General features: G+C 59.6%; 1 protein-coding gene across 1 annotated transcript in view; it reads left to right on the top strand.

Moving 5' to 3' along the window:
* Positions 1–21,117, top strand: part of MGAT5B (alpha-1,6-mannosylglycoprotein 6-beta-N-acetylglucosaminyltransferase B) — a 40,463-nt gene extending 19,346 nt beyond the window's left edge. The window contains exons 7-17 of the mRNA XM_004592874.2: positions 118–282; positions 1,035–1,204; positions 10,848–10,979; positions 12,002–12,135; positions 14,321–14,451; positions 15,661–15,816; positions 16,842–16,988; positions 17,083–17,199; positions 18,890–18,964; positions 19,879–20,135; positions 20,562–21,117. Coding sequence (XP_004592931.2) covers positions 118–282; positions 1,035–1,204; positions 10,848–10,979; positions 12,002–12,135; positions 14,321–14,451; positions 15,661–15,816; positions 16,842–16,988; positions 17,083–17,199; positions 18,890–18,964; positions 19,879–20,135; positions 20,562–20,760 — 1,683 coding nt within the window. The 3' untranslated portion in view covers positions 20,761–21,117. The remainder of the gene's footprint in view (positions 1–117; positions 283–1,034; positions 1,205–10,847; positions 10,980–12,001; positions 12,136–14,320; positions 14,452–15,660; positions 15,817–16,841; positions 16,989–17,082; positions 17,200–18,889; positions 18,965–19,878; positions 20,136–20,561) is intronic.
* The last annotated feature ends 5,661 nt before the right edge of the window (positions 21,118–26,778 follow it).

Below are 26,778 nucleotides of genomic sequence, written 5' to 3'. Positions count from 1 at the left end.
AGTGAACCTGGGGGCTTGTGGAGGGACCCCTGTCCTCAGGACAGTGTGGAGGGGCAGATCTTGTCCCCCAGGCAGTGGGGTTGCTGGTGGATTGCTGACCCCTGCCCTCACCCATAGGCTGTTTTCCGGAGCAGTCTGTCCCCCCTGCTGGAGCTGATGGGCAGTGGGAAGGAGTCCTTGATCTTCATGAAGAAACGGACCAAGCGACTCACAGCCCAGTGGGTCATGGCTGCCCAGCGCTTGGCCCAGAAGCTGGGGGACATTCAGAGAGACCAGAAGCAGGTACTGCCCCCCCAGAGGAATCCAGGGATGAGTCCAAAATGCTCAGGCAGGCAGCATGCTCACAGCCCAGGGCTTCCAAGCAGGCAGGGCAGGCCCTGAAAAAGAGAGGCAGCAGAGGTGGTGGGGTGCAAAGTCAGGAGGGGGCACGTGGCCCCGGCCCTTTGCAAGGCTGGGGCAGGATGATCAGCCCGTTGGGGGTCTGTGTTCTGCAGACATCTGTTCTCCAGCAGAAATGCCATGGCATTGGCTTGGAAGGTTAGGAATAATGTAGCCTGTTTGGGAGATTTGTTGGCTCATCCATGCAACAACCATCCATCCTTCATCCCTCCATCATCCACCTAACTCAGCCATTCCTCTGTTCTTCCTTCCTTCCTTTCCTCCTTCCATCCATTCACTCATTCACCGGCCACCATCCATCCACCTGTCGATCCCTCATCCACCCACCCATCATCCATCTATCCCTCCCTCCATCTACACACACGCCTGTCACCCATCCATCCAGCAATTAGTGCCATGAGTCTCCCATCACCCTGTTTATTTCTTGCAGAGTCCTTATCATTTCATGAGATTGTCTCTTGTCTGTTTACCGTTGCCCTCTTCCATCTGGACTGTAAACTCCACGAGGGCAGTCTTGTTCTCTGTACCCCCGACACCCTGTGCGGTCACTGTGTGCCCAGCCTGGAGACAGTGTCTGTTGCTGGCCGATCTCCGGCTCCTGCACTCTGACGCTGCTGCATGTTCTGCCTGCCCAGATCCTTGTCCACATTGGCTTCCTGACGGAGGAGTCCGGGGATGTGTTCAGCCCACGGGTGCTGAAGGGCGGGCCGCTGGGGGAGATGGTGCAGTGGGCGGACATTCTGGCCGCTCTCTACGTCCTGGGCCACAGCCTGCGGGTCACCGTCTCCCTGAAGGAGCTGCAGAGGTGAGTGCCAGGCCGGGTGGGCATGGAGGGGAGCCTGTCCCCCGACATCCCAGTCCACCTGCAGACCCTGCAGGCTTCCTGGTGCCTGTGAGATGGTGACATCCCTGGTTCCCTCCCCTTCCTGCTCCTTTTGCCCTGGGCTGATACCTGTTCACGCTTGGAAGGCACCATGGAAGGATTTGTTGCCTTCCCAAGGGGCTCTGGAGCACAGACTTTCTCCTCTGGAGCCAGGCTCCTTCCTCAGGAGCTATTCATCAGTCAGACCAGGAGGTTGGTGGCTGGGTAGGGGAGGCCCCTTCCACCCTCTCCCCTGGTGCCGGGATCTCCAGAGTCCCCCTCCACTCCATGCTAATGGGCTAACAGGGTAATGGACTGTGAGTGTGGAATGTCACGGGGGGCAGGTAGGAGTGTGTGAACAAGGCTCGGGTTCCTTTTTAACCATGGTACCTCTGGGATGGAAGAAGTAAGATGTTCCTTTCTTGATTAATATCTACAATGTGGTATTTGACACACACAAAAGCATGCGTAAAACACATGTGATGTTCCCCACATGTGATGATCTCCCTTGACACCTGTCCACCTTAAGCGTGAGGACATGTCTGCCAGGGGTCTCTCCCCCTACACCTCCACCTGCCCCTGCTATGCCATGGTGCCATCCCCAGTGGTATTGAATTTTTTTTTTTAATTTATTTGAGAGGCAGAGAGAGATTTCCCACCTGCTGGTATGTTCCCACACAGCCAGGTCTGGGCCAGGCTGAAGCCAGGAGCCAGGAACTCAATCCAGGTCTCCCACGTGGGTGCAGGGGCTCAAACACTTGGGCCGTCTTCCACTGTCTTCCCAGGACGTTAACAGGGAGCTGGGTCGAAAGTGGAACAGCGTGGGCTTGAACCAGCACCCGTATGGGATGCTTGCCCTGCAGGACGCGGTTTTTTTTTTTTTTTTTAAAGATTTATTCATTTTATTACAGCCAGATATACAGAGTGGAGGAGAGACAGAGAGGAAGATCTTCCGTCCGATGATTCACTCCCCAAGTGAGCCGCAACGGGCTGGTGCGCAACGATCCGAAGCCAGGAACCAGGAACCTCTTCCGCGTCTCCCACGCGGGTGCAGTGTCCCAGTGCATTGGGCCGTCCTCAACTGCTTTCCCAGGCCACAAGCAGGGAGCTGGATGGGAAGTGGAGCTGCCGGGATTAGAACCGGCGCCCATATGGGATCCCGGGGCTTTCAAGGCGAGGACTTTAGCCGCTAGGCCACGCCACCGGGCCCAGGACGCGGTTTTGACCCACTTCACTTGTGCCTGCTGACGGCCAGCGGAGCTGAGTGTCACACGCCTATTCCCGGATGACAGACTCATTTGGATCCTCTGCCGGCCTCTCTGTTGGGTTGTTTCTCTTTTCTCATCAAGTCGTGGGAGTTCTTTACACGTCCTGGGCATAAATTCTGAGTTCTATGCATTAACACCGCTTTTCCTTTGCAGCCTGTCTTTTTCGATTCTTTATGCCTCTCCCAGGAACCAAAGTTCTTAATTTTAAAGTAATCGCTGTTATCAATCTCCTACCTTGGGGATTCTGGGCTGGGTGGAATCCTGTCCCTCCTCCTCGCCGATGAGGCTGCTCCGGTACACTCAGGGCACTGACCTGGCCTTCCTTCACCTGCGCCTTAACCCTGCCCGACTGGACCCCTCTGCAGAGGCTGCTGACTGTCTTGATGGTCTATGGCCCGAGAGGGGCTCTTTACCTGAGCTGTATTTCATCTGGGCCACCAGCAGTGTTGGGGAGAGGTGGTTGCTCGGGAGGGGTGGGTGGAAAGAGCCCTGGACAATTCCCAGTCACCAGGGCCTGGGCAGCACCAGCCCTGGCCCGGTGCCTGACCTCTACTGACTCAGGTGGGATATTCCAGACCAACATGAGAGGGAGGAGCCAGGACCTGTAGTATTGGACAGGGGGAGCTGGTGGCTATGTGTAGAGTGTATATGTGTACATGTAAAAAGATTTATTTGAAAGGCAGAGAAAGAAATATTCCATGTGCTGACTCACTCTCCAACTGGCCCCAGTAGCCAAGGCTGGCCCAGCCTGAAGCCAGGAGCCAGGACTCCGTCTGAATATTCTAGAATCCTGGAACATTCAGGAAAACCCAGGTTTTCCCGGTGGGTACAGGGTCCTAAGTACTCAGGCCATCTCCTGCTGCTTTCCCCGGAGCTAGAGCTGGCTGGGAGCTGTCCTAGGCCCCTGGTGCTGAACTCACAGACCACCTCCCAGTGCCATGGGTGGGAACCAATGTGACCCTTCCTCTGGCTCTTGACTGTGTCTGGGGCAGGACCTGCTGGAGAGCCTTGGGAAGGGACCCCCTTCTTGGTGTCTCTGATTTAATTCACCTATAATAGAGGCCAAGACGTGCTGGAGCCCAGGTGACCATGATGAGGAACCCAGGGGAGGCTGTGTGTCTGCCCTCCCCTCCTCCATGGGTGGTCTGGGGGTGACCACTGTAGGGGGAGAGATGAGCTGCAGGCAGCACTGATCCAGGGACTTCTGGGGTTGGCTGGGAGTGTAGGACCCCCAGAAGCTTTTTAGAAGGAGGGTGGGGATTCCTCTAGAGTCCCTGTCTGCACTTTAGGGTCCAGTGGACGGTTCTGGCCCAGCAGGGTCCCCAGCTGGGAAGCCCTTGGTACTTCTCCCTTACCTTGAAGCCCTCTTCTTTCTTCCTGCAAAATGGGGTGCCAGTCACTAGCTGTAGTGAGGTAACAGGTGTGAGGCAGGTGGGCTGGGCTGTGAGCACCTCAGTGTGCCACGAGGCACCCAGCCATGCAGAAGTCTCTTCCACAGGAGTAGCGCCTTATTCTATGCAAACAGGTGCCCCCCCCAGTAGCTGAAGGTGATATGAGTGGGTGGGCGGCAGGGCCAAGGCGTGGTGCGCCTGAGTGTCAGGGTCGTTCCCAGATGTTTGCGGCAGATGTCTCGGCTGTTACCCGCCAGCAGCGCTGCCCAGCTGTGCCATCATGACCAGCTTCTCCTGACTCGGTGCCTTAATTACCCAGCCCGCTGGAGTGCGGAAGGGCCTGGCAGTGCAGAGAATTCAGCCCCAGCCTGGCTGCTGTGAGATGTTTGGGGCTGAGGGAGGTGGCGCTGGGACTGAGGGCTCTGAGACAAGCCTGATACTGCCCCCTCCCAGTCTTGCTGTACCCCCAGAGGTTGACTGGCTGCAGGCAGTGTGTTCCCAGGGATGCAGGATCCCTGGTGGGCCTCTCCCTCCCTTCTCACCCAGAATCAGCTGTGCTCGTCAACTGTATTTGCATAATCTCAAGCATCATTAGCAGTACATGCCACAAGAAGGAAGGACTGCGTCCCCCGCCATCCATGAGTGAAATTGGGTTTAGTAGAAAATTAGTTGACTTAACTGCCAAATGAGGAAAGCTTGGGGAGAGGATGCACGGGGTGGGGGGATGCTCCAACCTGGGGCCGTTTGCTTGTGGGGGAACCCTGGGCAGGGTCCCCAGGGAGTGCCGGAGATGGGGACTCCAACCTGTTTATATCTCAGGGTCTACACCTGTTCAGATCCAGCCAGGACTGGCTCATACTGGTCTGAACCAGTGCACGCTGGGCGCAGCTGCTTGAAGCATGTTGACTGAGCAGAGGCAAGCAGGCGGCCAGCTCTGGCTAGCAGCCGGAGGAGGGGCATTGTTGTGTTCTAAGGTCTGGGTATCCTTAGGCATGTGTCAGCTGCTTGTGGAGGCAATGATGGCCAGAGGATGACATTGGGACTGAACTGGAGCACTTGCTTTAGCTAGTCTTCCTAGGAGGTGGCCAGAGCCACTCTGTTGGACTCCAGCCCCAGAGCCATGAGCCAAATGGACTTGCAGTCGGTGGCACCAAGAATACAAAGACATGGAGTAGGGACACGAGCTGAACTGGTTATGCCCTGAGCACAACCTGGTGTTGGCTGGGGGCTCAGGGCAGGCGAGAAGTGAAGGCAGTCCTGGCAGCCAGTGGGTGGGTAACTGCACCTGAATGTGAAGGGTCAGCCCAGAGCAGGCAATGCAGCCTCTTGAGGCCGCTTGCAGGAAGGGGTGCTGGCTATGGAGCCTTCAGAGCAGGACAGGAATCCTGAGTGCACCAGGGACCCTGGGGGGCAAGAGTCTTCTAGAAGGATGAAGTAGCTGGGACGTCCCCTTCCCACCTCCCAAAAGGAGCACGTGATGCGCTCTTTGGCCCCCTCCCCTCTGTCTTTCCTCCAGGAAGATGCCTGCCTCTCTGGGCTCCTGAGCTGTCCCCGGCCGCTCTCCCTGTCCAGGGAACCCGCCTGAGCAGAGAACCGACTCAGGTGCCACCTGTCCCAGCAATGACACCTGACACTTGGACACTGCACCCCAGACGGTCACCAGGGGCCTGCTCGGGTGACAGAATATGCGGGTGGCAGGCACAGGTGTGCAGCGGGTGGCAGGGTCATGGCCAAATGCCATGGAGCGTCCTGGACCTCTGCTGCTGGAACCCAGGACTGTCCTGGTCCCTAACTCAGGGTCTTGGAGAGACATCCTAGAAAAGATCTGGTGCCCTCCCCCAGTAAGTTAGAGCTGTCCTCCTTGGAAATTAACATTATTGGCCAGACATCAACATTGACTGATAAATAGCTTCTGGCGGCAGTGGCCTTGTGGTTGTCCCAACTCTCACCTGATCCCAGTGTGGGATCCACAGTGGTGGGAGGGGCTACAAAGGATGGCCCTGCGAAGGATGTGATCCCTGACTCCCGTGAGGGGTCCCCTCAACTCAAGGGAGGGGACAGGTAAGATATGGGAGAAGGACTGGTTCCTAAATGCCCTTGATGGGAGTGGAATTCCCTCGGGGAAGATGGGCACAACAGCAGGTCTCATCCAAGGGGACCAGAGATGAGGGGGACACAGGCAGGGCTGAGCTTCCTTAGGGTCCAAGAGACTGTCAAGAACCACTCCCCAGCGAGGTGGGGGAGAGAGGACGGGGCTTCTAAGAAGGGGACAGGGCTGGACAGTCCTGGTCTGTGTCCTGCCTGGGGAAGGAGGGGTGGGGGACAGGGTTGTCCTTGGCTGTGTCCTGCCTGGGGAAGGGGAGGGGACAGAACTGCCCTGGGCTGTGTCCTGCCTTGGGAAGGAGGGGACAGGGAGCAGCAGCAGCCAACAGATTAGTGCCCCCTACCCTAGGCATTCTGTCCACTGTACCTCCTGTCATTCTTGGCTTTGGTGCCCAGAGGGGCTTCCTGGGAACCCCTCTTTCCTCAGCTACTCCGGAGCAGTCCTGGAGCCCCTTGCTGTCTCAGGTCTCCCTCAGGGTTTGGCTGAATGGGGTTCAGTCCCTCTGTGTCATCCAAGGCCTCCGTACTTGCTGATTCTCAGCAAAGGTCAGGGAGTTTGGCAGAATGAGAGCCGGGCACTTGCCCTAGGAGGTGGGAATACCCCATGTCCAGGCCCCACTCGAGGCTGTCAGGTGGCACCTTGACCAGCCCAAGATGCCCTGGTGACCCTGGCAGTAGCCAGGCCCGAGATCCTGCGCCTGCATGAATGAACAGTGGAGTGGGGGGAGCGTGACGTGTGCTTGGCATCGGTGGGTGTTTGTTAGACACTCACAGGAGGCTGGGGACAGCTGTGATCAGCTGTGTTCCTGTTCTCCCTCCAGCAGCCTCGGAGAGGGCTGTGCCTGCAGGTTGGTCTGGCTCTCCTGGGAGCAGTGGGCCTATTCTTAGCTCCCAGCCTGCTGAAGAGGAGAGATCCCTGGGGGAGCGGCTGTGGACACGGACTTGGCCCAGGGCCACCTGCTGTGGGGAGGTGCTGCTCCTTCCCCCACTTTCTACTGTGACCCTTGCCTAGGAGCTTCTAGAACGTGCTGGAAGCTGCCTTTGGATTCCCTTTTTCCTGCGTTGCTGATGGTTCTCTTTAGCTGGAGCAGATCCTGGGGACATTTGGGGATATACCCCCTTAGGATATGGGAACTGTGGGGAGCCCACTGTGGGGCATTGTGAAACAACCGTTGCTTTAAGAAATGATTAATTGATTTATATTTGTTTGAAAAGCAGAGCAACAGGGAGGGAGATCTTCTCTCCACTGACCCACTCCCGAATGGCCACAGCAGCTAGGACTGGGCCACGGAGCCAGGAACTCCATCTGGGCCTTCCTCATGGGTGTTGGAGACCCAAGTTCTTGAGCCACCCTCTGCTGTTAGGAGGGAGCTGGCTCAAGGGAGCAGCCAGATCCTGAACCGGTGTCCATATAGGATGCTGGTATGGCAGACAGCACTTGCCCCACGAGGCGTCGGCAGAGGGGACAGTCCCCACCGTACCTTCCTCCTTAGGTCCCTAGATGCCTGTCTGGTTCCAGCTCTGGTTTTTTTTCTTTGTGCCCCTGGAGGACCAGGGAGGGGACCCTGGATGGGGTCGGGTGATGCTGCTCTGGCCTGTGTCCCTGGAAGCCTGTGAGAATCCCCCCTAACTAGGTCCTTTCGCCCGCAGACAGCACTGGAGTGAGAGGGAGAAGAGCTAGTGCAGGGCTTTCAGCACTACCTGAGGGCCTATTTCCAGCCACGCACCAAAGGCACCAGCAGAGGCGGAGACAAGGGAAACTGTTAGCTTGGAGGGAGCCATGGCCTTCGCTGTGGCTGTGGGGGCAGGTGTGTCTCCTGTGCCCCTGGCCACCCGAATCCTGATTGCCAACTGTCTCGTCGCATTTCCCCCTACTCTGATCTCACGGCAGAGAAGGGCTGGGGATGCCCCTGCCTCCATCATTGCTGACACATGGTTTGTGGCCTGTGGCAGTCCCAGTGCAGGGTGGGGCAGGCGTAGAGGGGTGTCAGCAGCCCCAGGAGGTACAGTGCAGAGTGGTAGGGCCAGGAGTGCAGATGGGTCTGCTTTCCAGAAATGCAGCTTCACTGTTGCATGCTAGCCATTTCCAAGCAGGCAGTCTGGCAGCTTTAGCGACTATCTCCCTGTGCCTCTGTTTTCCCAGACAGAAAACGGTACTCGTCAGACACCTGCTCCCTGCCTGAACTGCCCACTCTCCCCTTTCCCGGTTCCAAATGGATCAACCTGGGCTGGGCAAAGGATACCTGGGAATGTTTTTACTCCCTGAGCCACCTTCCCCCACCCCTTTCATCACAGTGTGCAGTGTCGGGACTCGCGGGACACTCAGAAATACACACGTGCTGTTGCAGACGCCGTGGCTGTTACACACAGATGCCCCATCCCTCCTCAGCATTGGTGGGGGCCGGGACTCAGTGAGGCCCCCTGTCCCCTGAGGTCTCCCCCCTAGCCCTGCCCTACTCACCTGGCTGTAGGGAGCTCTGCCCATCACCTCTTCCTACCCGCCCCCCTGGGGCCAAGAGCATACAAGAAATACAGGGGGCCATCTGGAAGAAGCCTCCTGGGGAAACGGAGTGGGAGATGGCATTCTGCAGCTGAGGCCCCTGTCCCCACCCGGGCACCTTGGAATCAAGGTTGTGGGGAGACGGCATTTTCCGATCCACTTCACTGCTCCTAGCGTAAAATTGCCCATAAAACTGGACTTCAATTGCAGATAATAAGGCTGCAGCCGCTCCCCCTTAACAGCCCCTATCCCCCGCTCCCCGGGGCCAAGTTCAGATCTCTGTGACAAACGTACTGAGGCAGCAGCACACGCGTGTCCCTGGTTTGAGCTGCCGACCACGTGGCTCTCTCGTTCCTGGCCTGAACGGTCGAGAGAGACAGCAAGAGCTTCCATCTACTGACTCACTGCAACAGCTGGGCTGGGCCGGGAGCCTGGAACTCAATGCATATCCTCCTGTGGGAGAGTATGCTCACCTCCCAGGGGTGTAGATTGGAAGCAGGGGAGCAGGGACTCAGGTCGGGCATTGTGATGTGTGATGCTGGGGTCCCAGTGCCACCCACTATGTGGCTTCTCTTAGCCCCTCCTAGGGAAGGGACAGGACTGACTCTGGCCTTTGTGTGCAGGGGTGGAGGAGGGACTGGCGGCCTTGGGAAGACCAGAGCTTAGCCCAAAGCTCCGCCCCTTGTCATAACTCCGCCCCTAGCGCTAGCCCCGCCTCTCATCCCAATCCTCATCGGTCTTGTTCATCTTGAACATTAAATTCACCTTCCTGGGAAGTCATCTAATGCATTCATCATTTCTTCAAGCTATCCCAGGCTATAGCCTGTCCCGGGCCTGGAGTTTCAAACTCAACTGATTCTGTCCTGGAGGGCCACCCCCCCAGTGGGGGCAGAGGTGACTCGGGACAGTCACCAGGGGAGGACAGAGTGAGAATGGAGGAGCAAGTCTTATTCTGAGGTCCTGGCGGAGGGTCTGTCATGGTTCTCCAGGGGGAGGGATCTTGTAGTTGGGGCTGTGCCTGCAAATGGGTGGTGCAGGAGGAAGGTTGGGTGATGCTGACTTGGCGAGGTCTGCTGCACCTGCTCGCTCCTGGCCTCCTCGCGTCAGCTGCGTGCTGGTCCTGCTCACTGTCTTACTCCAACTTCCCTCTCCCGGTCACCCCTTCGTGGCCTTCCTGTGCATGCGTGGGAGGCCACTGCTGAGCTGGGCAGGCTTGAGCATGGGCCCCGTGAAAGGAGTGGCGCCAGAGGCCTCCAGCTTCTCCTGGCACTGCCCTGCCCACTCCACCCGTGCCCAGAGGGCTGCCTGCATTATCGCACACCTCTGAGACCCCCTGTGTCCTATCAGGGACAGGGGCTTGGCCCGGAACTGAGGCAACAGAATAGCCAAGGGGAAGTGGTGGCCCAGGCAACCCCACCTGTGGGGTGTGTGGCCCCAGGGGTTGGGGACTGGCTAACACAGTGCTACCCACCTCACATCCCCTCCAAATGAGGAGACCCAGGCTTCAGACAAAACAAGTGGCAGGGACGCCACAAAATAGAGTCTGAAATTGACTCGGCGCTTAAACACACTGCCAGGTATTTCTTGTTGCCTGCAGCCAACGTACAAGTGGGCACTGCTTCCATCCCATGCCTACAGGATGTGGGGAACACACGGAGGAGGTCCCTGCGTGATGCCTCCGCCCCCTCTCCTTGGCATTTTGGGGCCTGGCAGTAGCCAGTCGCAAACCTGGTAAAGGTGCCTCCTGAACGCTGCTGGGGGAAGGGAGTGTGAGCCCAGGAGAAGGCGCCCCAGGAGGACACAGCGCTCATGGTCCCCTTCTTGGCTGCCTCAGTGTCGGGCTAAGCTTGGATAAGTGGGGTGCAGAGCCGCCACTTTCCCACCTGGCTAGTTGAGTACAGGACCCTGACAATTATGGGAGGACTGGTCAGTCTTGGTCCTGTTGTTGAGCTAGTGGCCTTGTCTCAGCTGTCACTGCAAGGACCTGTGTGTGAAGGAGCTGAGGGGCAGGGCCAGGGCCCTAGGGCTCTGAGCTGGAGCAGGGAATGGTTCCCCAGGTACCGCAGGTATCTGCTTCAGATGCGCAACAAGGGTCCAGACCGATCCTCGCCCATTGTTAAACTCCCTTGCACAGTGCAAAACCTGCGCAACTGTCCCTGGCTACCCTGTCCCCTCCTTTCCCCCAGTTCTGTCCTCTCCTCCTGCAGTCTCCCTCCCTCTTCTTTCTGGGCCCGTGAGAGTTGGGGCGGTGGGGTCAGGGGTAGGGACAGTAGGGAGAAAGGCGGGATTCTCTGGCCTCAGACTCTGAGGAGCTTTTTTCTCAGTAACTTAGGTGTGCCGCCAGGCCGGGGGAACTGCCCACTCACCGTCCCCTTGCCCTTCGACCTCATCTACACCGACTACCACGGCCTGCAGCAGATGAAACAGCACATGGGACTGTCCTTCAGGAAGTACCGGTGAGAGAGCGGGGCATGGGCGCCCTCCCTGCGCAGGGCACTGGCCCCCATCCTGGCCTCTGCCCCGGCCACTCCCACCACTCGCACCTGAGATGAGCTGACGACTAACAAACTGCTGAGCTGCCCCGCCCTGTCGTCCTCTGTGTGCAATTGGAGGAGGTGGGGGTGATGGCCAGGCCTTTTGGCTGCAGAGCTGGGCCACAGCTGGCCGGCCAGCCGCCCCTCTGCAGCAACGGGATGCAGGGTTTAATTTAGCACAGACAGCACTGCTATCTATCAGTCGGCTCGGCTCCAGCCACTGTCCTGGGAGATTTCATTAGGAGAGGTGACAGGCGCGATATTGCTTGCATTATGAATGCGTGTTCTCTCGCACTCTCCCTGCCTTCTCCCGCCTGGAGGACAGTGCCCACCTCAGCACTCTGCCTTCTCTTCTGGGCCAGGGGCTCCTCCTGGGGGTGTCTAGAGTCCCAGTCCATTTCTGCAGACTCCCACTGCTGAGTGGGCTGGACAAAGGGGCAGATTCTGGGGCTGGGGCTGGATTGACCCTGAAGGGACAAGGCTCCCTCTGTCCCCAGAGGTGGGACAGAGCCCAAGACTGCCCCTTCCCAGAGAGACAGCCATGGGAAAGGCAGATACTCCTGGACCCTGTATTTCTGTCCCTCAGCTCCCAAGAGGGGCATCTCAGAGAGGCCAGGACCTCTCTCTCCCCACCCCGGCAGGTGCATAGGGGCCAGAGGGGCCGCCCAGCTGGGAGTAGCACCCTCCCCCCAGGTGGCAGTTGTGGCCGATGGTGTCTGACCCACAAGCTCTCACAGCCTCAAGACCCTGGAACTGAGGTTGCTCTTACCTGGCACAGAGAGGCAAAGCTGCCTGCCAGGGGTCACACAGCAGGGCAGGCTCTGACAGGACCTGGCCACCAGCTGGCTCCAATGCCCCCCTTGTGCCGCGAGACCCCCAGTTCCAGTGGGGGAGCATATCAGGAGGCTGCTGACACTGCTTCCTGGTCCCCCACGGGGTGGCAGGTGCCGGATTCGAGTCATTGACACCTTCGGGACAGAGCCTGCGTACAACCACGAGGAGTACGCCACACTGCACGGCTACCGGACCAACTGGGGCTACTGGAACCTCAATCCCAAGCAGTTCATGACCATGTTCCGTGAGTGTCCAATCGGGGAGCTCCTCCTGGTCGGTCACCGGTGGCTGGGGAGGAGGCAAGGTTTTGCTCCTTCCTGTCCACAGGGGAGAGGTGGGAGGGGAGTCCTCCCTTTAGGCCTGTTCCCGAACCAGGATGGTGTTTGGAAAGTGGCCTGGCATGAGAAGGGGGCTGTCCAGACTCCTGCTAAGATACCCCCATTCGGGATATAGTGAGTTTCACTGGCTTCTGGGAAGAGGGGGCCTCCCCAGGAGGCTGGAGAGCTTCATTGAATGACAGAGGAGCAGCAGCATGGATGTGGAAAGTACTAGAAGGTTCTAGTTGCACAGGATCTGGATTAAGCCCCCTGAGTCAGCAGCAGTGGGAAATGAGGCTGCAGGTCGGGGCCCTGTTGGGGACTGGAGGCCGAGAGTATGATGAGAGCCGAGCCTCAGGGATTGTTAACAAGGTTCTGAGCCGCCCGCCCCAACCTAACCCGCGTGAGAGCACACTGAGTCCTGGCCACAGGCCCTCGGGGCCAGCAGGTGTGGGGCGCTGTGCCCTTCACCGCAGCAGAAGGCTGCCAGTTGTGGTATCTGCGCTTGCTCGTGTGTCCAGTCCATAGCCCCAGAGAGCCAGAGCAGCATCCTTGTTGGGGCTGAGTGTTGAGCCCACTGGACTGGACTTCTAGGCCTGGAAGACTCCTCCTTCAAGTCCAGAGCCTCTCTCACAGGCCCCTTCATCTCCCAGTCCCAGCAGAATCTGTTGCCACTTATAAGATTTATTGTCTCACTTGAAAGGCAGCGATAAAGAGAGATCTTCCATCTGCTGGTTCACTCCCCCAGAGGGCCACAATGGCCAGAGCTGAGCCAGGCTGAAGCCAGGACCCAGGAGCTTTTTCTGGGTCTCCCATGTGGAAGCAGGGGCCCCATCGCTTGGGTTGTTCTCTGCTGCTTTCCCAAGCACATTAGCAGGGAACTGGCTCAGCAGTGCAATTTTTGTCCTCTGAGACCTCGCTCTGCAAATGCCCTGGTTGGGGTGTCGCAATTCGTGCTCATCTCCCTGTAGGTATGAGCTACTCAGCAAGGGGCCACTGCCAACTTGGTTTCACCTCCCTGGAGCTGTCTGGGTGCTCAGTACATGTTACTTAAGTGCACCAAGAAGGGTGGGGGGGTGCAGAAGGCAGAGAGGGGTTTGCCAGGGGTGGGGGCATTCCGAGCAGAGCTGGTGCCCTGCCTGGTCGGTCTACCCCATGAGCTGCCTGGCATGCTGCCTGCCGCATGGCCTTGCCCTGGCTAGCCCCCAGGAGCCTGGGGTTTCATGGCACCTGTTATTTTAATTGGTTATGAGACTTCCCGTCCCACTCCTGCAAATTTAGCTAAATGTGCGCTAAATCCATCGCTCTCCTGAGGCTGCTGGCACAGGCTGATGAGGAAGGACTTCAGCCCCAGAGGCCTGCATGATGGCCTGAGGGAGGGGGCAGCCTGGAGGGGAGAGGTGGCTGCTGGGGGAGGGGGCAGTCCTGGAGGGAGGGGACAGCCCTGGTTGGGGGCGTGGTCCGAGGAAGGAAGGGAGCAGCTGCTGGTGGGGGGCCACAGTGGATGAGAGCAGGTGGGGGTTCTGATCAGCTCTCCAGGGCCTCCTGAGTGGAAGGCTGGCACCCCCAACAGTGAGCCCTCCAGCCTTCAGCCCCCTCCCACCGTGAGGCTCAGGTGCTGGCACAGGCAGCTCACTATGTGGTCAGATATTCAGACCGGAGAATGTGAGAACCTCTGGGGACTTGGGCAGAAAGCCACTCTCTGTCCCTGGAGGTAACAGGCGTTGGGTATCACTTCCTTGGTCCCTATTTTTGCGGAGGGATGTTTCCATGCTACATTAAATCGATGCATTTGCTTAAAACCCACATCCTACATCCCAGCATAAGAAAGGCTCATCATATCTCTGATGGGACGTGGGTGTGTGGGATCCAGGCTCAGTACACCTATCATGGGAAGTAGGATCCAGGCTCAGCACATCCGAGGTGGGAAGCAGGCTGTAGAATCCAGAAGTGCTTCTAGGCCCTCCCTCCCCAGGCCTTTCCCATGAAGGGCAGAGAACGCAGCTTCCCTGAAGTCAGTTCAGCAGCAGACCCCTGCTCCCGCCCCGCTGTGTCGTGTTGCGTCCTCTCCTGGCCCCCACTGTAATGCGCCCCTCCCCTGCCCTGCTGCAGCCCACACCCCTGACAACTCCTTCATGGGCTTCGTGTCAGAGGAGCTCAACGGCACAGAGAAGCAGGCAGTGAAGGGTGGCAAGGCCGGCAACATGGCAGTGGTGTACGGCAAGGAAGCCAGCATCTGGAAGGTGAGTGCCCACGGCTCCCGCTCCCACCCCAGCCCTGCCTGGGGGCAGGAAAAGTACCCTGGTGCCACATAGTAACCCTGCCCAGGAGAGGCTGGGTACCAAATCCTCCACCCCCACCTCTGCAGAACAGAATGGGGGGTGGGATACGTCCTGATGGCAGTGGGGGCCCTCTGGGGAGGATTGGCGGAGGGAAGTGGGAGGAGCTGCGTGTGGGGTGACGTGCTGTCGCTGTCACTAACCTGCCCTCTGCTTGCTCCCTGTGCTCCCGCTGGCGGTGCGGCAGCTCCAGGTATGGGATTGCTTGTTGCGTGTCCCTCCCCTGTCCCGTGGCCACTCAGTGGGGCGCCATGCACCCCTCTTCAGGCTTCTGCTCTTGTTACTGCTGCTGCAGGTGGGGAGGAGGGGATGGAGACAGCAGGGGCCCTGGACCCCCACATTGGGGAAAACCAGCTCCCGTGCTAATGGGCACGGAGCTTGCTCTGGTTCGAATGTGCATCTCCCTCATGACGAACGCTGTTGACGAGCGTGTAAAGTGTCAGAGATAGGCCATGTTGTGGAGTAGCTGCTGGCTCCGGGGTCCACAGTCCAAGATCATGGGGACCCCACTGGTATGGCCACTATCCACTGTTGTTCTTGCTGGGGGCGGAGAGCATCATGTAGCGGGGGGTGGGAGAGCACACCTCTGCCCACATCTGTGTCTCGTCCACTGTGGACAGACTGAGTCTGTGTGTGTGGGTGGATGTATGGATGGACAGGTTAGTTGGTGCATATATATATGTAAGTGTGTGGGGAGGGGGCAGATGGACGCATGGACGGATGGCTAGATGGGTGAGTGGTGGATGAGGCGGATGAATGCATGCACGTATTTATGTGTAGGTGGATGGATGGATGGGTGGACGGGTGAAGCTTGGGTGGGTAGGTGAGTGGGCGGATGGACAGACGACCCATGGTCTGGCCCCTGAGAGCCCTGTGGTGGCTCAGATGTGCTTGGAGGTTGTGACAGGTCTGAGACGTCCAGAAACTACCGAGACCCATGTCAATCTGGGTCCCATGGGAAGGAAACAGTCTCGGGGCCAGGCGTCTGCCGGAAGCCTGTCGTCCCATCCCAGCCCTGTGGCTTTCCATAGGACAGCGTCACACGGCCAGCGAGTCAGTGCCGGCCCCTCCGCACTGGTTGCTGCCCCCTCTCCTCCCCTCCTCCCCCCACAGGGGAAGGAGAAGTTCCTGGGCATCCTGAACAAGTACATGGAGATTCACGGCACCGTGTACTATGAGAGCCAGCGGCCACCTGAGGTCCCGGCCTTCGTGAAGAACCATGGCCTCCTGCCACAGCCCGAGTTCCAGCAACTGCTGCGCAAGGCCAAGGTCAGCCCCGCCCCGCTCTCCTGCGCTTACCCTCGACCCGCCTCCCACCATCAGGGCCTGCCCCCCACCAGCACTCCTGCACCCACCCTCAGGGGCCTGCTGCCAGCCTCTGCCTCCCACCTCTGCTCCCAGCATCAGAGCCTGTCCCGCCTACCCTGCTCTCCTGCTCCCACCATCAGGGCCTGCCTCCTGATTCCCATCCCTGCACTCCCCCTCAGGGTCTGCCCCCCACCTAGCACTCCTGCACCCACCCTCAGGGGCCTGCCGCCAGCACACATGGTCTCTTCCAACGTGTACCTACCCTGAGGTGCTGCTCCCCCCCCACCCCTGTGTAGCAGCAGACATGGGGCTGCCCACACAGGGCGGACGGGTCCTGGCCAGGCCAGCAGAGCCACGGCTCGTGGGGCCAGGAAGAGCAGTTGCACTTGCCACTGTGTCCCCTAGGACCCAAGTCAGACTGGTGGGCTCCTGGGGTGCATCCTGAGCAGCCAGGGCCTTGAGCAGTGGTGGGGCAGGCTGAGAGGACCTTCCTGGCCCAGGCTCTGCCGGGATCGCTCCTCCAAGCCCACTGTGCTGTCCTCCAGGGTTACTGCTGTGCCCAGGGAGGTCAGCTAAGGCTGCAGGGGCTCCTGTTCCCAGAGCCCTGGGACTGGGCGGGGGGAAGCAGGTGGTGGATATCCTCGCGCAGGCAACAGCTGAACAACTTCACACGGCAGCCCTGGATTCAGCGCCTCGGGGCCAGGGCTGTGTGTGCTGCGAGCCCATGTCAGATTAAACGCTTGCAGGGTGAGTGAGCAAAGTCCCTGCAGGTGGGGGACTGCAGCCAACCTCCCCTGCACCAGTTGGACAGAGCATGAAGGTCATTGGTGACACCTGGTCATCCTCCTCTCCCTTGTCACAGGCCCAGAGCAGGGCTTGTCCGTGGCTCTTGCATCAGCCCCATGCCTCCAAGCCCCTCATTTCTCCCCTGCCGGGCGCACCCTCCATCCTCACCTCCCCTGCTCAGGGTGCCCTCCCCCCTGCAGCTCTTCATAGGGTTCGGCTTTCCCTACGAGGGCCCCGCCCCACTGGAGGCCATCGCCAACGGCTGCGTCTTCCTGCAGTCCCGCTTCAGCCCACCCCACAGCTCCCTCAACCACGAGTTCTTCCGGGGCAAGCCCACCTCTAGGGAGGTGAGTGGCAGGGCAGGGCAGGATGCAGGGAGTGAGAAAGGGAGCACCCTGGGCAGGTGGGCGCCAGGGTAGCTGCCTGCTTGTGCGCCCACAGGTGTTCTCTCAGCACCCCTATGCCGAGAACTTCATCGGGAAACCGCATGTATGGACCGTGGACTACAACAACTCGGAGGAGTTTGAGGCAGCCATCAAGGCCATCATGAGGACTCAGGTGAAGCCGGGCCCTGCGTGGGACACACTGGGCTCACGGGCTGGGGCTGGCACAGGGGCGAGTCAGGGAAGTGGGGCTCGGGCCCCTGCTCACCAGCCCAGGTGTGCGTGTGAATGATAGATGTCCTGTGCCGTGAGCCTGGCACGTCCTTGCCTGGCAGTCTGATGGGCACCGGACAGGGCTGGGTGTTTGCAGTCCTTCGATGGGGGTGGCAGCACAGCCACCTTTTTGGGAGGTGACCTGAGGGAGAAAGATAAGAAGTGGTGGTTCCATCCGGTCCCACCCAGCTTGGGCTGTTTTTGCTCCAGTGCCCAGCATAGCAGGTGGCTTGTCCCTTTGCTCAGGCTGGGCTCTGGCTCCGGGGAGGTCCAGGGCATGGTTTGCTACCTGAGCCCGGCCTGGGAAGTCCCCGGCATCTTGCCGCTCCCTCTCCCATTCCTCAGCTCCCTGCTGTTCCCACACAGAAGTTAGAGGCAGCGTGGAGAGGACTGTGGCCAAGGCTGACCGCTCCCCAGAGCTCCTGGGGAGGACAGGGCAGGGAGGCAGGGGACAGGTTCATCCCTGGCCAGCAGGAGAGGTGGCCACCAGCAAATCCCTAACAGGCAACCCTGGGGGTCTGGCACGACCCATCTTCCTATGTGAACATCTACCTGATTCTGTGAGCTCATTAAAAACCAGAGGGTACCAAAGGATGAAGGAACCACCAAGACCACCCCCTGTCCCCACCCAGGCTGTCTTCTGCACACACACACACACACACACCATGGCCCAGGTGTCCAGCAGTCAGCTGGCACATGGAGCTTGCACTGAGTGTCCCTGGGCTCCTTTGCCAAGTCTTCCAGTATTAACAGGGCTGAGTACAGCCTTGGGGGCTGCAGTGGAAACCAGCACCCTGGACAACTGTGCTGTTATTCTAGAACATAAGCATAGAGTCAGGACAGCTGGCAGGTGCAGAGAGCTGGGCGCTCACCACAGGGATCTAGCTGCTCTCAGGGGAGCAGGAGGTGGAGGGAAGGCCAGGCAGAAGAAACAGACAGGAACGCTTGGGTCAACCGGGGACATCAGGCCTTGCATGGGCATCTCCAGCGCAGAGTGAGGCCATTGAAGGTGAGGGGACAGGAGCTGACACCAGCCGCACCAGCCCTTGTCATTCTGTCGAGCCATGGGGGGTGCCCTGGTATGGCCTGTTTCCCCATTTCCCTGTAGGGTCAGCCCCTGCAGCTGCACATGGGAGTGCATCCCCTGGTGGCTGACCAGGGCAGTGCCACATAAATGTGCCCCTGCTCATGCCAGGCTCCGGGCTCAGGCCAGGGGACTCACTGGGCCCCATCCGCAAAGCACCCATGTCACAAGAGGGACAAGTATAAGTGGATGCTGGTGACACAGGTGCTGGGAGCCATAGAGGAAATGAGGGGGAGAGGCAAGGACAGCACACTCGGGTAGGTGATGGAGCAGGACAAAGCCCTGGGCCTTATGGGAAGGGGACAGCTCAGCTCCGCAACAGGTGGGGCAGGGGCAGGGAGAGAGGAAGCAGGTGGGGTGCCAGAGCTGGACCAGGGGACAGGGATGCTGAGTTGACTGAAGGGGCCCATTGGGTGGGGTGGCCTTCCCTGGGACCCTGATGCTGAGCAGGGCAAGGCCCCAACAGCAAGGTGCCATCCTGCCCTGTGTGTGCCTGTCTCTGCCACAGGTAGACCCTTACCTGCCCTATGAGTACACATGCGAGGGCATGCTGGAGCGGATCCACGCCTACATCCAGCACCAGGTGGGCCCCCATGCCCTGCTTCCCCATGCCTCACCCTGTCCCCATGCCCCACCCTGTCCCCATGCCTCACCCTGTCCCCATGCCCCACCCTGTCCCCCGTGGCCCACCCTGTCCCCGTGCCCCACTCTGTCCCCGTGGCCCACCCTGTCCCCATGGCCCACCCTGTCCCCGTGCCCCACCCTGTCCCCGTGCCCCACTCTGTCCCCGTGCCTCACCCTGTCCCCATGCCCAACCCTGTCCCCGTGCCCCACTCTGTCCCCCATGCCTCACCCTGTCCCCCGTGCCCCACCCTGTCCCCGTGCCCCACCCTGTCCCCCATGCCTCACCCTGTCCCCGTGCCCCACCCTGTCTCCGTGCCCCACCCTGTCCCCCACCCTGTCCCCGTGCCCCACCCTGTCCCCATGCCTCACCCTGTCCCCTCATGCCCCACCCCATTTCACATTTCCCACCCCATCTCCAATGCCCCACCCTGTCCCAGTATCCCATGCCCTGCCACATGCCTCACCCTGTCCCCCCATGCCCCACCCCATCTCCAATGCCCTGCCCCGTGCCCCACCCCATGCCAGTATCCCATGCCCCAGGCGCCCACACAAACTGCTGCCCAGGAGCCTGTTGGGCCTGGCTGACCATCAGCAGTCCTGTTCTGATTGTAGCTGAGCTAGCTGCTAATAAAACTTGGCCCTTGATTGAGCAGAGAGGAGGTCCCAAGCTCCCCCAAAGTTGTATGGGTGACACTGGAGGTGCAGAAAGAGAGCCTTGCCCCCTGCAGCACCAGGGAAACCCCAGGCAAGGCCCCAGGGCAGGAGTCCCAGCGCCAGGCTCCCTTCCCTCACTGTGTAGCTGTGACCCAGCTGCCATCCACGCCAGGGCATCTGCATCCGGCTCCTTCCCCTAACTGCCCTTCCTCCCAACAGGACTTCTGCTCAGCCCCAGGCCCTGCGTCTTCTGTGGCCCGTGCCCCACAGAGCCCCTTCGTCCTGGCCCCCAATGCCACCCACCTCGAGTGGGCCCAGAATGCCAGCATGGCCCCCGGCGCCTGGCCCCCCGCCCGCTCCCTGCGGGCCTGGCTGGCCACCCCTGGGAGGGCCTGTACAGATGCCTGCCTGGACCACGGGCTCATCTGCGAACCCTCCTTCTTCCCCTTCCTCAACAGCCGGGACGCCTTCCTCAAGTGAGTTCACCCCCCACCTGCCCCGCCTGCCCACCCCTTCCCCTGTCAGACCCAGCCTGGCTACTCCTGCCTGCTCCCAGAGACCAGCTGGGTCAGCTGGGAACTCCAGCTACCACCCCTCCACCAGGTGTCTCTTTTCTGCCAGGACTCCCAGGGTGGAAGGTGGATGAGGGTCTGGGGGCAGCAGGTGGGTGGGAATCTGGGGGCAGCAGGTGGATGAGGGTCCAGGGGGATGGCAGGTAGATGAGGATCTAGGGGATGGCAGGTGGTTGGGTGTCTGGGGGAGGCAGTGGGTGGGGGCCTGGGGGAGGCAGGTGGATGAAGGTCTTGGGGCAGCACGTGGGTGGGCTCTGGGGGCAGTAGGTGGGTGGGGGTCTGGGGATGAGGGTTGGCCGGGTGAATGATGCTACCGTGCGGCCCCACCAGGCTGCAGGTGCCCTGTGACAGCACCGAGTCCGAGATGAACCACCTGTACCCGGCCTTCGCTCAGCCCGGCCAGGAGTGTTTCCTACAGAAGGAGCCCCTGCTGTTCAGCTGTGCCGGGTCCAGCACCAAGTACCAGCGGCTGTGCCCCTGCCGGGACTTCCGCAAAGGCCAGGTGGCCTTGTGTCAGGGCTGCCTATGAGGCCACCCATGCTATCTGGCCTGGCGCCGCCTCAGCTGGCCCTCCGTGTGCCACAGGAGAGAAGGCACCAGCAGGTTCCAGCTCTGGCTGCCTGCCCACCCCTCCCCCTCTGCCTCCTGGCGGGGGGGGGGGGGGGAGGACACAGACTTCTTCCCTGGCCAGGAAGTGGACAGGGCAGAGCAGTGCCCAGGTTTTGCAGGAGGGCAGTGCTACCAGCCTGGGCTCCCTGTCATCACCCTCGGGTGCTGGGCTGGCCCAAGAGTCGGAGACCTCGGAGCAAGTGGTCCGTGCACAGCCACATCTGAGCCAGGTGTTGAAGACCATGGTTATTCGGGTCTCGGGGTGGGGCTCCAGATTTGGCACCCCATGGTCCCACCCCTGAGGGACCCCCATGGCGCCGGCTGGGGGCAGGGCCAGGGCATGTCCCCTCTCTGTAAGGGGTCTGCTCTGTCCCTCTGAGTTGTTGGGGGTAGGAGCTGGGCGAGGCCCGGCCACTCTCAGCCCTGCTCCCTATCCCTCCTCACTCCTGCTTTCCCAGATCCCTGCTCCTCCTCCATATTTGAGGACCCCAGCAGGGGGTACGAGGAGCCCCCAGAGCCTGGCTCACCATCTCTCTCCTGCTTCTCTCAGAACCTGCACTGGCATGGCCATGGATTGTTTTCACTGCGTCACCCCTGTGCCCTCCACGGGCTGATTCCCGTCCCGCCACCTCTAAGGACAGGTGTGTGCCCTGCGCCAGGTGCCTCAGCAGATGCTGTTCCCAAGCCCCTCCAAGCATCTCCAGAGGGGGGCTCCTGCCTCAGGGCACACCCCAGCCTGTTCCCACCAGCCTCTGGGGAGCCCACACCCCATCCGTGCTGTGTCCACGCCTCCCCACTTCACGTCTGTGCAGCATGCCTGCCCGGCCCCACAGCCCCTCCCCTCCACCTCACCCAGGGTTCTGCCTGACTCAGAGTGAGGCCTTTAGAAGCACTGCCAGCCTGTGTCCCTCCGGTGTCGAACCCCACCTCCTCCCCCCGCACCCCAGCCCACCCCGTCAGCCCCTGGCCTGGGCCCGAGAGCCAGGGGAGGGGCCGGGCTGACTGAGCAATCCGAGGGTTTCCCAGGACCAGCCCTGTGTGGGAAAGCAATAGAGACACTCTCTTTTTTAAAGATTTATTTCTTGAAATAATAAATATTTTACTGGGATGTGAGATGCAGTGGAAGAACCGTGCCAGTTTCTCGTCTTTTCCTGGCACTGCCAGGGGCTGCCCTGAGCACACTGAGAGCCGGGCCAGGAGAGCAGGTTGCTGATGGGGAAGTCCTACTGGAGCCAGAGAACGCTCAAGACCATAGCTTGAGGTGCCCAGATCACGTGACACGGAGCTCAGTGCACGCAGGCTACTGGGCCCACACCCCGAGTTCCCAACTGAGCCAGTGTGCGGCAGTGGGAGCTCTGGGGTTCACGCCATGAACGGGGATCTGGGCCCAGGAATGCATCTCAAACAGGAGTGTGGCCCTAACTAGCTACCACCCGTCTAGCTGAGAACACAGGTCGTCCCTACCTCTATGCAACACCTGGCAAGTGCCGGCTTATAGCCATGTCGACCTTGGCATTCAAAGCCATCAGCCTCTGGGGTTCACTTATCCATCTCTGGGTTATGCTGTACCTCCATGCGAGTCCCAGTGGACATGAAGTGCCCCCGTCCTCTGTGTGAGCTCCAGGGGATGCTGTGCTGGGGACAGGGCTGGCCTCATCCTGGCCATTTAGTGCGGCAGCCACTGGGAACTAGGACGGAAGGGGTAGGAATTCTGCTGCTATTGGAGCCATGAGAGGCAGGACTCAGTCTGAGGCAGCTGCGCATCGCACAGACAGCGACTTGTTCAGCTGAGCATCGAACCCCAAGAGCAGGGAGGGTGCAGGAAGTGGCGGTGCTGCTGGTTGGCCTGATGCCAAGCAGAACGGGGCAGGGCTGCCAGCCACCTCTGCTTCTGTCCTGGGCACAGGGCACCTGTGGGGTGCCCCCGTTCTCCAGCAGGTGTCCTGGGCAGCAGCCCACCAGGCATTGGGTTTGGGAGTGCAGGGGACCATCTTGTATGAGGCATACCTGGGCCTTGAACACCCTGCCAGAAGCCCCCACCCCCCCACACACACACACTCTTTCCGGAGCCCCTGTCTTCCCTTTCCACTCAGGGTCTCACCCTGCTGGAAGCCTTCTACCCCACACACACACTCTCCCTCTCTGCCCTCTCCACTCAAGGTCCCCAGAAAGCAGAAGGGAGACGGGCATGTGCAGCTTCTGCTCCGCTGCAGGCACCTGCTTTTGCCGTCATTTAGTCAAGCAATGAACACCCAGCAAGTGCACCTGTGCTGGTATTTGGTGCTAGGACCGGCACTGCTGCAAGTTTGGCACGGGATCCAAGGGGCAGTCTCCCATCTGGGGACTGTGGCCTGACATACCAGTGTCCAGCCCCTGGCCTGGGACTTTCTGATGGTACTTGGCTGCTATCCGCTCTGGAAACGCCCTATTCCAGCGGATCGAGGGTGTCACCCGGGGAGCCCAAGGCCTGGTGGGAATGCCAGGCTCCGCAGGCAAGTGGGCTGAGACCAGGACATCTGCCTCAGGGCACTGCTGGGTCCTGGGCAGGGCAAGATGTCAAGTGGCCACTGCCTGGCCTGGGTGCTCTCCCTCCCCTGCCTTGGATGGAGGACACGAGGCCCAAGGGACCTTGGCCCCCATCTGTCTTCAAAATGAGTGACGACCAGCTGTGTCCATACCCTCCTGCTCCACTTATGCTCTGAGGGGCCTTGGTGACCGCTCTGGGCCGCGGGGGGCAGGGGCCTCAGGTCCTGTCAGCGCCATTTGGGCAGCCTCGAGGCCATTGTAGCCTCAGCCGCTCCTTACCCTGGGTGCCAGTGACAGGCCTGCAGGGAAACAGATGAGTACCAAGGAGCCTTTAAAATGTGGTGGCAATCGAATTAAAAAGATAGATGACCAAAGACATAGAAAGATGATAAACGATAATCTAGTAGTGGCACATAGATTAGACAGACAACAGATGAGAAACAGAGTCAGGGGCTGGCACTGTGGCGCAGTAGGTTAAGCCTCCACCTGAGGCAACACACCATAAGTGGACCCTGGTCTGAGTCCTGGCTGCTTCACTTCCCATCCAGCTCCATGCTTGTGGCCTGGGAACGCAGCAGAGGATGGTCTAAGTGCCTGGGCCTTTACACCCACATGGAAGACCTAGAAGAAGCTCCTGGTTTCAGATGGCCCAGCTCTGGCTGTTGCAGCCATTTGGGGGAGTGAACCAGCAGGTTCTGTCTCTCATTTTCTCTGTAGAATCTGCCTTTCAAGTAAAAAACACATCTTTAAAAAAGCTAGATGATAAATAGGTGGGTACGATGATCCATACATCGCTGCTGGCTGGCTGGGGAGCAGCACACCCAGCAAGCTTTACCTGAAGGGCCCGGCCTCCGTGGGTGCGGACACAGCTGTGCTGTGGGGCCTCAGGCTGCCATACAATGGCCTGCCTGCCCTGGCCCTGCAGCCGCACCCTGCCCCTGCTGTGCCCAGAATGTCCCACTTGCCAGCCCAGACCTCCAGCAGCCTGGTCTGTTCCAACACGATTGGCTCCCCCATGCTTTGGAGGGTTGGACAGCTGGCATGAGACCTGGGGGCCTCCCGCCTTGCTGCCACTCAAGAAAATAATTGCTGATAATGAGTGAGTAGATAAACTGTGTTTATTACCCACAGAAGGCCTTAGGGTACACAGCACTCAAATCTAATTGAAAGTGGCATTGAAAAAAAATCCTTATCTCACTGCAGGAACAACCCATGTGGCCCAGGGTCAGGGCCAGGGTACTCTGACTCCCACTTTGCAGGTGGGGGCATGGAATAGTGGCCGCAGGGACCTCTGGGGTGTGGGTGTGGCCAGAAAATGACAGGAACAGGTGGCATGAGCTCCCAGGACCAGAGGGGGCACTCAGGCCTGCCAGGACTATGGCCTCAAGTATGGAGGGGCCTGGAAGGCCTCCAAGCTGGGGATCCTCCACCCCCAAAGAGGCCTCTGGTGCCCACCCCAGCCTCCCTGGCCCTCGTGTGCTTCCTGTTGTATCCAGTGTCCTGAATTTGTGCCCAGGCCAGCCATGGGGACTCGGGCATCCATCTGCCAATATCTAGCACAGCTGTGCACAAAGCTAGGCATCTGCTCCCCTGGGGCATGGGGTGAACTTGGCAGGAGGCAGATAGTAAACAGGGCATGTGGGAGGTGAAGGGCCATAGAGCAACGACCCCTTGCCACACCAGGAGGGGTGTGAGTCCAAGTAGGGAGCGTCCAGCACAGGGCATGGCCTGCTCAAAGACCCTGAGGCAGGTGCAGGACACAACAGGCTGGTGTGGGCAGGGCAGACTCCAGGATAGCTCTGGCCTGGGTCCGCCCTCAGGGTGCCATGATTGGCAGGCCCATTTTCAGCCTCAGAGAGCTGGTGTGCAGGGAAGGAGGCAGAGACGTAGTTGGTGCTGAAACAGCCGGTCACGTATATGAGCCCTACGGAACCAGGCCTGTCCAGCTGAAGCGAGGACAGGGGAGTCGGAGAGTCCTCCTGGGAGAGACCCCCCCTGCTCTCCCTGACTGCACCCACCTTAACCCTTGCGGCAGTTGTGGCCATTGGGGTTGTCATTTCCATCCACCCGGTCACATGGCCATGATTCCACACAGCCATGTAGCCATCCACTGGCCCACACCCACCCAACCACGTGTCCACTTGTCCATGTACCTACCTTCCACCCAGCCAGGCATCCACCCATGTGTCGATCCACCCACGCAACCCCCTGGGCATGTGTCCATCTACCCACCTGTCTCCCCATCCACCTGCCCATCCACATGGGCCCTCTCATTCAGCCACACACCCATCCATTTGTATCCCCCAGACCCATATCCACCCATCCACTTGTCCACCAGCCACACATCCTACAATTCAAAAGCAATGATGGAGGAGAATCGAGATGGCAGAATAGGGTAAGCGCAGGTTTAAACAGATGGAGAAATATTAGCCGGTGGGAAGCAGAAAGGGCATATTCCAGGAAATAGAAGAGGACAGAACAACAGCAGAGGGGCACCTGGAGACTGACAGACACAGGAAAGCAGCGGACACAACGGTGTGGTGTTGCAGTGACCGATACTCCAGCAGCATTCAGCAAGTGGCGATCTGAACTGCACCGACAGCCAGAACTCCACCAGCAACCCAGTGGGAAGCGGAGTTCAGTGGGAGCTCAGGAGGTGAACCCAGACGAAGAACTGCCCGTCCTGCTGGTCTGTTTGATCTGACCAGGAGCAGAGACAGAGCAGCAGGTCCCAGAGGGGCGGTGCGGGAACAGGGTGGATTTCACAGCCCAGTCTGCCTCCTAGAACTGTATCGGGTGCCATTTTGTTCAAGGAGGAAAAGCCAAGGGAAAGGACTGAGCATGCGCTGAGCTGGGAGTGAACTCATTTCTGACTCAGTGAACTACAACCTGGCATCCTACAGGTTTCACCCAAAGATAGGTCTACGTAGCCCTCAGACCTGATGACCAGCAGGTCAAGAACTCTGGTAGTGGCACATCAGGTGCCATTTCTTACAGTATGGCAAAGAATTTAAGATTGCAGGGGACAACGGTGAGCTGCTCATACGCTGAGCTCAGCAACAACTCACTGAGCTCAGTGCATTGCACTGGTCCCACAGGAAAATAATACCGACTGTGGCATTGTACGGGTCAAAACAGGTCCGTGTGGCCCTCAGACCTAACAGCCAACAGGTTCCAGCAAGATCAGCACCAACAACAACCTAGCTATAAAGGACACGTGGTGTCTCCCTAATCCTGGGACCTGCTCCAAATGGAAGTGGGAGAAAGGTTGCAGAGACAATAGTGCAGCCTCAGCACGGTGTCACAGGAGGTGGAGACTGGTGAGCCAAGAGCTGGGGCTACTGAGACCATGGTGAAAATCTAACATAAGAACCCAGACCTGGAACTCGCTGGAGGGAGTGGCACAACTGAC

Source organism: Ochotona princeps, chromosome 17 (genome assembly GCF_030435755.1).
Source record: "Ochotona princeps isolate mOchPri1 chromosome 17, mOchPri1.hap1, whole genome shotgun sequence".
NCBI classification, from domain to species: Eukaryota; Metazoa; Chordata; class Mammalia; order Lagomorpha; family Ochotonidae; genus Ochotona; species Ochotona princeps.
The sequence above is the reverse complement of the archived record's forward strand: the minus strand, read 5'-3'. Positions and strand labels throughout refer to the sequence as shown.